The sequence below is a fragment of the Crocodylus porosus genome, unplaced genomic scaffold, assembly GCF_001723895.1.
Source record: "Crocodylus porosus isolate Cpor-Errol unplaced genomic scaffold, CroPor_comp1, whole genome shotgun sequence".
Lineage (NCBI taxonomy): Eukaryota > Metazoa > Chordata > Crocodylia > Crocodylidae > Crocodylus > Crocodylus porosus.
This window is the reverse complement of record NW_017728943.1, coordinates 4,938,436-4,950,396: the sequence shown is the minus strand read 5'-3', so window position 1 is coordinate 4,950,396 and position 11,961 is coordinate 4,938,436. Positions and strand designations below refer to the sequence as shown.

At 43.0% G+C, this 11,961-nt stretch overlaps 1 protein-coding gene across 1 annotated transcript in view; it reads left to right on the top strand.

Annotated features, from left to right (window-relative positions):
• Nucleotides 1–380: 380 nt before the first annotated feature.
• Nucleotides 381–11,961, top strand: part of TLK2 (tousled like kinase 2) — a 63,228-nt gene continuing 51,647 nt past the window's right edge. The window contains exon 1 of the mRNA XM_019548486.1: nt 381–490. Coding sequence (XP_019404031.1) covers nt 410–490 — 81 coding nt within the window. The 5' untranslated portion in view covers nt 381–409. The remainder of the gene's footprint in view (nt 491–11,961) is intronic.

Below are 11,961 nucleotides of genomic sequence, written 5' to 3'. Positions count from 1 at the left end.
CACAAGAATGCGTTGTTTGGGGAAATCTAGTGCTTCAGGAAGTGGTCAGATATAGAGAACTGGGGTGTGAAAAGGCTTTTTAAGCTGTACAGAAGAGATGGAAATGTCAAAGCCCCAAGCCCTTTTTCTAATAAAGCATCCCATAGGGAAATACAGACACGTTTTATAACTGGGATTAAGAGATCTTGAAATAACTATTGGTGCTGTTAAAAATGAAGCTCCAGAATGACCAGTTAAACAAATAAATAAAAGAACAGCCGTCTGGGGCAAATCATCTTACTTCAAGTTATGTTGTACTGAATTGTCATACAGCTGTTACCCTTCAGCTTCATCAGAACATACATTCTTTCCCTCATGGCTGCATTTCATAATCTTACAGTGCATCTCTCTCTCCCTTTTAGCAGCAGAAATGATGGAAGAGTTGCATAGCCTGGACCCACGACGGCAGGAACTGTTAGAGGCCAGGTTCACTGGAGTAGGTGTTGCCAAGGTGAGTACAGATACCCACAGCAACAGGCACAAAGTCTGTTTTTTCACACTACATATTTTATTTAGTTGCGTGGATTCAATAGCAGAAAGATTCTTATTGATAGCTCAGCTTTGTCCACTTACATTTCTTAAAGTATGTTTAATAGGATGCATAGAAACAGAAAAAGTGAGAAATGTTTGCTTTCTACACGTAGAGGCTTCATGGTAAGAAACCTAGATTTGTAATTAAGAGGTTCCTTTTTTAAAGGGCTGTTACCATCTTTTTGGCATTTTATAGTTAAAATAAAAAGTTAGACACAACAGCTTATTCTGGAAATGAAAATCCAATTAATCTTTTTCCTTTCTCAAGTTTGGGGACATAATTTGAGTATTTCAGGTAGACACGCTTTTAAACCGATGTGTAATTCAGCATGTAACTGGGTTTAAGACCACTGGGAACTTGTCTGTTTAGATCTTTGTGAGCAGCTTGCTGCAACTATGTGATCTCAGTTAAATTAATCAAAAATTCTATTTATTCAGAGGTAAGCTTGCCTGATTCTGCGATCCACAACTCTGTAGTGAAATCCTAGGTTTGTTCTTGCGTAAAACTTTGTACCTGATCAAGAGTTGCCTCTCTTGACTAAGCCATTCGGTAATAAATTGCATAATTGTGACCCTTCTGTTGAAAATTTCAGGGCAAGCTGTTGCTCTTAGAAGATGGTAGTGCTGTAGGTTTGTTAATAGGGCTCTTGCCTCCAAACATTCTGGTTTTTGAGATGACAGTGGAATGAAGCTAATGTTGCAGTGGACGCCTAATATAATAAATAAATAATACAAATACTTGGTTTAAATTTTAGGCCCAGGTTAGAATTGTATTGGGAAGAGAGAGTATTTTCCTCTTTTAAAAAAAAAAAAAAAAGTACCAAGTGAATACATCAATTTGGAACAGTTGCTTCTAAGTTTGTATATTTTCTGAATTGTACTTTGTGTAGGAGTTGCAGTAAGTAAGCTCTGAAATGGAATTGGGAAATAAAAAATTGCGAATTCAAGGCTTTTTACTAGTTTGAAAAGTTTGTTGATGGTCTTTTCAGTTGGATATGATTTTACTCATTTTTTGCTCTACACCAAAATAGTTAAAGGTAAAAATTCCTATGTATTTAATAAAGGGCAGTTGTATCTCTTTAAATGTGGACACGCTTGCACTGCTACACTTCCCCTTTTATACCAGAGTAGTTATTCCATTTCTTGTGAGACCTAGCTCTTCTGGTACAAAGCATTTTTATACAGTTGTAGCTGCGTACAGTTCTCCTACTTCTTTCTCTCTGCTCTCGCCCCCTGTGCCCAGTGTGAACAGCTTAATTCTACTAGTGAGGATAAACCAGTGCAACTTTCCCAAAGTTCCTAGAGGGCAGAAGTGTAGAGGGAATTTTTTTCTTACGCAGTGTACTCTTAATGTCCAAAGTACTTTAACTCAGGAGGAAAATGCTTCCTTAAAAAAATAAAAAGCAAACAACCTTCTTAAAGCAGATGTAGGAAACTTTAAATGCAAACCTGCAGCAGGTTGTACAATTGCTGGAAGGGGGAGGGAGGGGTAGGAATGTGCCTTTTCACTGTTTGGCTTAATATGGAAAGCCGTCTTACTAATTCTCATATCATTGAACTGCTAACTTCTTCTTTTTTTTTTTTTTACCTAAAAAGCATATTGGGCTCACTTCATTTCTCAGTGGGGGGTGTGCTACACATTACTAGGCCTCTTTACAGAATGTTGTAGCATATTCATTATTTAATGTAAATTATCGTGTTGTAAGTCTATTAAAATTTTCCAAATAAACGTAGTCTTCATAATCTTGCATTGCAAGTTAATAGAGTAAGCATCTCCCAGTAACTGGTACAGATTAGAAAGGTTCTACTGTACTACAACAATTCTGTGGTGTAATATTAATGTCAAACTTTCCATGCCTAGCATTGACCCAAAGTCTTTCTTCACAACGCTCCACACTGGCATTTCATGTTTAGTGTTGTAAAGAGAACATGTTTGGAAACCCATGATACAGCTTCTTATGAGATTGAAGGAAGATTTTAGCTCTCTCCAGTTGGATGTGCAAGGAAATCTACTTCAAATGAGTTAGTGCCATCTAGTGGGTCTGGCACTGGCCTCTTGGGATAGAAGGTATTCTATTGCTGTTTGTTGCATAAAGGAAGAAATGACATCTCAGATGCTTTCCTGTTGGATAAATAGGCCAGGCAGCTGTGACTGTGCTTCCTGCCTTATATTGATTTGGCATATAGCTTGTTGCAGTTAATTGTCTTGGTTTCTTGTAGCACAAATCAAGTCAGCGTAAAATATACAAACGCCAGTTTATCTTCTTCCTGTGAATTGTAGTATATATAGTGAATGAGAGGTCATATAGTCTTTGTTATTTCCCCAGCTTTGCCATTGTTGCTAAGAACGAATGGAGACAAATGCAAATATGTGTTAAAAATTAAAGGACATTTCTAACCATTGCATCCCTGAAGTTTATGTGTAATAGCCTTCTGGTAGCAATAGTTGGGAGAGAGGGGGTAAAAACACCTACTAGTTTTGAGCTGGAACTTAATCAGTTTATAAATAGGATTATTTGACTTGGTCATCTGTAATAGTGGTGTAATGGATTTGATGATCCCAGGAGGTCACTTTCAGTCTTGTGCACCTGAAAACTGTATTGTGGGCCTATGCTGAATTGTCAGCCTTGGTGATTAGGGATTATACTCTTTAGAAACATGAAATTTAATGACCAAAATCAAAGTTGCAGGTAGGCAATATTTCAAGGCAGAAACACCCATGTAGCTAATTGGTTTTTTTTTTTTTTTTAAACTGATGACCTTTGGATGCCTTGTATTGCCATTCAATTAAATGTATTCCTGTACTGTACTGTACTGATTCAAGGAGGTCTTTCTATATGCATACCTGACATCAGCCCCTCGTGCTTATTTAACTCCCATAGCTGTTTACCTATGAAATAAAACCTAAGCAAAATTCAGCTGAGGTATACTTTTAACTGGACATCTCTGGTTCCTCCTTCGAGTCAGTAGGCATGGAAGGCAAGCTGTAGTTTGTTCTTTTAAATAACTGTTGTCTCACCTTCTGTCTTCTGCCTCCCTTCCCTTCCCTCTGGCTGGCTGAGATGTGAGGTGGGGTAATTCTGTAGGATTTCTATCACTTGCATAAACTTGCGTCAGATAAGAAGTGGGGCTTGTATGCGTGCACTTTTGCACGCCTACCCCTAGGCTTCATCAGAGTAGATCATCATCATCTCTGCAACATACCAATCTTCCACTGGCTTAGTATTAGAAATCAGAATCCTCCAGCTAAATTGTGTCCCAGTAGTTTTCTTGTAATTGTGCAGATCCCAATCACTGTTAGCATACAAATAATTCACGATGTAAATATGTATGACACTTCTGGATAGCCAGAGAGGACTGATGCTATCAGAAAGTGCAAGTGAAGATGCTAGGATTTGAGAAGCATTCGTCTTTCGTATCTAGTACCACTGTCTTTGAATTAGTCTGTAGAATACAGCAGAGAAGGAAATGGAAACAAGTAGTGCCTGCACACCATGTTTCTGTGTTGCATCATAATAAGGTATATTGCTACCATTAAAACAGAACAGTATTTAGGTAGAGGTTTTTATCTTGTAGCTGCTGTTATTTATCCAGAACTGAGTATCCTTTATCATCAAATGAACTTGACAACTAGCAGTCTTTGGTAACACTGTAGCTACAATGCTAACCAAGTTCAGGACTGAAATTTGAGTGACTGCATTTTCCTTTGAGTAAGGCTACCCCAAAATGTTACCTCTTAAAAAGGAACACAAGCTTTCCTAGGGGTTGCTGAGAAGTTTGAGGTGTTGAAGTGCATTTGTGAACTAAGAAAGAAAGTGTGTGGTATAACTCTTTTCTTGTGATCCCAAAGTTTTGATAGTTGTCTGAATGCATTTGAAATGAATAATGTAATAAGAGAAAGCAGTGTCTAATTACCAAAGAAGAGGAATGGAGGAAAGATGTGGGTTCCTTTTCCAGCTCTGCTGCTAATTTAGTATGGGTTTTAGAGTAAGTCACTTGATATCTCTCTCTCTCTCCCTCAGTTTCTCCATCTCTGAAATAAGAATACTACTTTACTTGCTGGGAGCAACATATTAATTGGGCTTGCAAAGCTCTCTGACTTGTTGATAGAAGTTGTAGTTAGTGGTACTTGGCAGGTCTAAAGCCATTGCCAATCTGATGGCTATTAGAATTATATTTGTATCTTGAGGTGAAGCAAAGTGTAGGGTAAAATATTTGAACTGTTTCATTAGTGCTTGTCTACACAGTAATTGCATTGTTGATTGCAACCAACCTCCTTCTACTTTTTATTGTGTTGGTGTAAATCTCTATGAAAGCAAACTTTTAATTTATAATGACACTAAGAGAAATTGACTTTGTATTTAAACCCTGTGTGATCTGATTATGAAGCTCCTTGCTTTCCCTGTTGAAAAGCAGTGGTGGAATTTTGCAGAAGTTCAGTTCACCCAAGAAAGAACCCATTTTTTGAGCTAATAAGGTACATTTCCACAGGTGAGCTGATGAAAGGATTATGGCAGAGGATGCTATTGTGAAATCTACCTTAAGCTGGAAAAAGATGTTAATTTTTTTTCTTTTTGTTACATAATGAAGTTCTCATGGTGGCACAAAGTGAAAGCAAATAGACATCCAGGCCTTTTGTCATGCCACAAATGTCCTAATGTGTGACTGTGGCACAAGGTAGTTATAATTTGTGCCACTTTATTGCAACAGATGTCTATTTGGTATGACAGGAGAACACTAGCAACCTGGAGCTGCCTGCACTCTCAGGCTGCTCTGGCCAGGCATTCCCAGGGCTTGAGGGGCCTGATATTGCACACCCCAGGAATTTCCACAGAGGACCAGCCCCTCAAACTCTGAGAGTTCCTGCCCAGCTTTCCCTGCTTACAGAGACGTGCCCCAGAGATGTCTGGGGTCACATCTCTGAAGGCAGAAAACATATCGCCTGTTGTCCCTTGCATTCAGCATGCAGAACAATGGGCGATGTGTTTTGCTCAATGAGGCTGTGCCAGGATGTCACCTTTGAACATACCCACCACTTCCAAGCAGGTGACAAGCAGGGTCAGTAGTTTGAGGCTACTTCTTTGATCATGGTTGAAGAGTAGCATCTAAACCAAGTTGTGGAAGGGCTACATATTGCCAGACTGTTGCAAGCAGGCTTGATAGTAGTTCTTTGACAATTGGGATGGCTAAGATGATAAAGGTAAGCCATGCTGGGGAGCAGTCTGACTTAAGTTGGAGTCAGACAAGATACTGTTAACTGGGCCCACATTCTGTCAAGGAGTTTTAGTTGAGGGCTATCCTACAGAATACATTTTGTCTGTTATTTTCTTTCTCCCTATGGAGAAATGAGATCAGGCTTTTGAAATCCTTGAAGAACCTTGCAAGTAACTCCAACTGTTGCATCTGAATTGCTGAATGGACATCGTACAGGAACATCAAGCATGGGCCTAGGTACAGCAGCACTCAGGCATGTGAATCACCGGTGGGAAACACCCTGTCTTGTATCAGAAGGAAATTACTTGGCATGTAAGCAGTGCATGTCTTGCCACTGGGTAAACACTACTGAAACTCCTTACTTAACTGGCCTATCATGGTGGCTTGCCTCCATCACAGTTCCTTGTTCATTGGCATGACACAAGCAGGTTGAAGTAGGAAAAAACCTACAAAAACCACATTATTACCCTGGGATAGGACTTGCATTTGCACTTCCCTCCTTACCCCCACCCCTCTGTTGTTAGTCACTCGCTCGGGCAATCTGTATTTCCCTATCAGCTTTGTCATTTTTTTCTGGATTCCCAGTCCTAAACATTTATTAATAAGTCATTCTCTTCTTGCATAGCTAAAATGTCTGTGCTAGTGGACTTGAGGAAAACTACTGCTTTGTGCCTTTCCTTCTCAAATAGCATTATGAGGAGAGCTGCATAGGTGAGGACTGCATCATATTCCTTGGGCTCTCTGGGCACTCAGGCCTCCATTATTTCAGTGTTGGAGTGATTGGTGTGGTCTCATTGTTAACAATGGGAGTCAAAACCTATGTTTTACTTGTGTATCATCTGCTGATATGCTATATGATATTTCATTTATTTGCCTTCCTTATAAAATATTAAAATAAAATTATATGGGTGACACCTCAGCTTCTTGCTTTATAAAACATGGCCAACACTTTGCAAGGTACTTAGTTCTGTGTATCACCTTTTATTTTGGGATGAAGGAGGAGAAATGAGATCCTACTGAAATGTCTTTGCAAACAGTATTTGATAATCTTTTGCATGTTCAGCATGGGCACAGTGGTATAGTTTAACTTCCATGTCTACCCTTCAGATGCTGTTCTGCTATTCATTTGAGCTGGAGCACTTTACTCAGATTGTGGCTACAATGTAGAATTGAAAAGTAGTCCACTCTCGCTGTTTCTTGTTTTACTGCTGCTGGTTGTATAAGCATATTGTCTTTGGCTTTTAGGAGAAACCTTATAAAGAATTTAAATGGGAACTCACATTTTCCAGAATCTGTGGTCAGTGTTGAGTTGACTAATTTGTTCATATGCAAAGCAGACTTGAATCCAGCTTGCACTCCATGGCTGCTAATTTTTAGATTAAGGTTACTTATTATAGGTTATGGTGATGTCAAGGATAGAAGAACATATGTGACTTTCAGGTTCCATGTTGTGTTTCTGGGGTAAGCAACTGGAAGCTTAATATTTTAACTAAAAACAATAAAGATCTGCTTGGTTTTTACATCATTAAGGATAACTTCATGTTGCTGTTGGTCATAGAGACTTTTCTGGCTGTAGGCTGGCTACCTTACATTAGAGGTTGACAGTTTATGGCCTACAGGCTATATCTAGTCCACAGAGCCAATCTTTCTAGTCTGTGACATTGGGGCTCCAGCAAGATTTCAGCAGTGGAGGGGTTTACTTGTGTAGTGGCTGAGCAGAGAGGAGAAAGTGAAAGGGTCAGTCTACCTTGGATCCAGCTGGGTAATTTCAGCCCACCACTCCTGAAGTGTATAAGGGAGCAGGCAGCAACAGTTCTTCTAGGCTGCTCTAGTCTAGAATACAGGTCAGTGGGATGAAATACTGAAAAACTCAAATGTCCTTTTAACCATAATCCTCCTTGAAAAGCTCAAATGTGGCCTTTTGGGCAGTTGTTTCTGACTCTTGCTACCATGTGTGAAATGGAGACTGTAGGATTTCAGAATGTGTGGAAATAACTTCCACTTTAATCTTTATAATGTTAGAGGCTCCTAACATATCTGCCTGAGACAGAAGGACCCTAATTTGCCATTACACTTCTGTACCTCATAAAGCTTTAACACTTGCACAGTAGGTTGATGTCTTGAATATGTTGCTAGGGTTCAGATTCTTGGAAGGAAATGAAGCGTTTTAGAAAGCAACGCTGGTAGTTTGTGGACAAGCTTTTTACATGGGCTGATTTAACCTTATGTTACCACTAGTCATAAGATCTGCTAAGTTTTTATACGCGCTATCTTCATGTGGCTGTAGTTAAGGTTAATATTGGCACTTCTGTGCTGTTAAGCCAAGGGTGGGCAAAATATGGCCCACAGGCTGGATACAGCCTGCCAGCTGGGTGGATCCAGCCTGCAGCTGCCCCTGTGGTGCTCCACATGGGGCTGAGCATCACCTGATCCTACCAGGGCAGCCTATGCTGCATTCCTGCCATCCCTGACCCTAGTCAGCATGCAATTTCTGGCAGGGCTGTTCCCAGTGTAGCTGCAACTGGCTGGATGTTCTTCTGCTTCCCTTGCCTCCAGCAGGAGCAAGTGGGCTGAAGCTTTCCCCTCCCTTTCCCACACCCACCCAGAATGGTGCAGCAGGGGGCAGGAGTGGAAGAGAAGTGGCTGCTGGAGGCAAGGGGAGTAGAGTAGCACTCAGCCAGCTGCAGCTACACCAGGAATAGCCATACTGGAAGCTGTGCACTGGCTAGGGCCAGGGCCGGCAGGGCTTTTCAGCTCCCCTTGCCTCCAGCTGTGACTTCTGCTCCTGTCCCTGGCATGCTGTGCCATGCCACTCTGGGTAGGTGGGCAGGTTGGAAGCTTCAGCTGAGTAGCTCTTGCCCAGCACATGGAGCTCTGGCTCCAGCTCCCAGCTGCCTTCTATCCACTCCACCTACCCGCAGGGGCTGCTCATCACGCTGGGTGGGTGGAGCTGGTGGAAGGTGGCCGGGAGCTAGTGCACTGGGCAGGAGCTGCCTGGCTGATGCTTCCCAGCTGCCCACGTAGAGCAGCGTGGCAGGGGTAGGAGCTGGAGCTGCAGCCCCCGCTGAAGGTGAGGGAAGCAGGAAGCTGGTGGCCCTGGGCAGCGCGCAGCTTCTGGTGTGACTGCAGCCAGCCGGGTGCTGCTGCTCTGTTCCCTTTGCCTCCCAGTAACAAGGTGAGCTTGGCCGGCTGCAGCCCCACTGTAAACAACCCCACCAGAAACTGCACACTGGCTGCAGCCTGGGGCTGGGGCCAAGGCCAGGGCCAGCAGGTATGGGTGGGAGCATGGCACAGGCCTTGGGTGGGGCTCAGCCCCATAAGGAGCGCTGCAGGGACAGCCACCAACTGGGCAAGCTCTACTGCATGTGCCCCCTCCACTCCTCTTCCCCCTCACCCCTGGCTGGCTCCCCGGGAGCCCTGCTCACACATGCACCCCCCCCCCCATGCCCCACCCTCTGTACCCACAGGGCAAGGTGTGCAGAGTGGGTCACACCTGTCTCACTCCTAGTACACTGCTACCCACCAACCCAAAGCCTCAAGAGAGTTTTAGCAGGTGTGGGGGGGCATGACCCGGCCCACAACAGTCCATCAAACTCCTTATATGGCCCTAGGGCCCACATAATTGCCCACCCCTGTGTTAAGCCCTGTTGGCCAAGCAATAAAAAAGCACGTGGCTGCTTACTGGAGTACAGGATTCTGTCAAACATCCTATTTTAAACAAACTTAAGTCACACTTCTAAAACTGTCATGTGTTTACAGGTAGGAATTAGATTTGCTGTAGTTGACACTTTCTCTTTCTGCGTGCACATTGCAACAAAAGAATAGGAAGGAATTTTGCATGTTGTCTGGAATAACTTTCTTCAAATGTCAGGGACTTCTCTTAAATGAGAATCTTAGATTAGCTTAAACTATGTATTTAATGTAACTTCTCTCTTCTTGCATTGCAAAATTATGACCATTCCAGTTCTTATAAGGGAAACAAATATGTACTTAAATGATAAAATTGTAATATTGCAACAACTGAAGTTAGTTACCATATGTGTGTCTTTACTTTGAACTTTTTGATTTTTAGTCAGCTTGTGTCTTTCTTAACTTCATTTTAAACATAATAGCCTTGGTATAATCAAAATGTTATTTAGAAGTAGAGATGACCATTTCACCAGTATATTGAGAAGTAACTGACTGCAATAAAAACTTTGGCATATTAAGAATCTACACAAATAGAGCAGATAAAAATTGTAGGTAGGGGTGCACTGATAAAGATATTTTTGAGTTGATGGCTGATTGTTGACCTGCCATATTGGCTGATACTGGTCCAATAGCTGATATGCAGCTTGGAAGCTTAGAGAGCAGCATCCAGCTGGTAAGTCTATTGGGAGGGTGCATGGGGGTGGGTGGCAGATCGAGGCCCCCATGGTGAGGAAGGGAGTGGGACTGGAGGGGGGAAGAGCAGGCAGTACACAGCTGGCGTGGGGGCAGGTTGTGGGATGGAGCTGTGGGTGGCTCGTCTGCAGAGGTGGAGCGTGGCTCGCATCGCTGCGTGCACTCCAGGGGAGGTATGGGGGGGGTATGTGCCCCCCAGATCTGTGCACAGGGCAAGGGTGGGCTGCCTCTGGGGGCCAGGCGCTGCATTGGGCTCTTCCCAGTGGGGCGGCTGGCCTGGGCCAGGGCTGCACTCTGGGTGGGTGGCGGCAGTGCTGGGAGGAGGGAATCGAGGGAGGGCTACAACCACCCTAGACTTGCCATAGTTCTCTGTCCCAGCACTGCCACCTGCCCTGGCCCAGCCTCCCCCACCAGGATGAGCCCAGTGCAGTTCCCCCAGGCACATAGTGGGCAGCCCACCCTTGCCCCTTGCACAAATCTGGGGGGGATACATGCCCCCCATGCTTCACCTGGGGTGTGCGCAGTGGCACTCCTGACTGCACGAATGCTGCAACTGTGCAAATTTATTGCTCAGCATTTATCAGTGACATTATTGGCCGCATCAGTCAAAAAAAAGCCAATTGCTGATGATGTCAATTTTCCTTTTATCGGTGCCAATCCGATATGGACCAATGTATTGGTGCACCTCTAGTTGTAGGTCAAAGTAATAGGTTTCTGATTTCAGTGCAAGCTGCTTTCTTGTTGACAATTTTAACAGTATTTCATGGCTGTTCGAAATCTTCACTGATGCCTTCATGCTGTTCCTATTGGAAAATATACTTAGCATTCATTTTTCTATTTGTTGATTAAAATCATCTTCATCTTGGGCCCAAAAATTGTTGCGGCCCCACTTGCTGACATTTTTCAGGGAGAAAAAAGAACGTCTCGCAAGTGATTCTAGTAAAGACTTGTAGAGAGGGAGAAGACATGCATGTAAAAAGGAAAAGATGCTCACGGTTTACCGAAGAGACAGTTTTCTCCTGCTGTTCTTGCAGTAGAGACTGAACCGCTGATTATTAATTATATTTTCATACCTTTTCTCAAACTGTAAAATTTCTTGAAATTTGTTTAGTTAAAAGATGCATTTTGTGCAAGAGCACCAAGCTATAATGGTGAAGTTATGTGGTTCATGCATGCCCTTTGAGATGGAATTTAATGCAGACTTAAGGAGAGATTTACAAAGAAATTTGGGCCTTTAAAGATGCAGATTTCTATTTTAAGGACACAACAGAAGTATTCATAAAATTTGAAGGCATGCAAATACAAGTATAAAATCTGTCCCAAAATCTGCATTCTGTCACTTTGGTAGGACGGGAGCAAACTTCTCTAGCTTGGAGTTAATCACAGGAGAACAAATAGATTAGTCATAGAAATTTCCTGTCTTGTGTTATTAGGGTCTTGTTGTACAGTAATTTTGGGCAGGTCCTGGAGTTCTTAACCCCTGGATTGTCTTCACATTAACACCATCTACTGGTTTTAAGCACCCATCATGTGGATCAAAATGACACCACTCCAGGGCAGGGTAATCTCTGATCCATGGTACCCTGCTGATGTTACATTAAGGTGCAACTGCTCTAGGCTACACCTAGAGTAAACACCCTTCCCACCCCCTTCCCTGCTGGCCTGGATTGGGTGCAGTGCCCCCCCCAGCCATCCCGCAGCACCCCAAATTCCTGCTCCCTGCCTTCCCCCATCCCTGCCTGCTCCACTGGGACAGACAGCTCAGGAAGCTACAAGCAAGTAATGCCCTGGGGT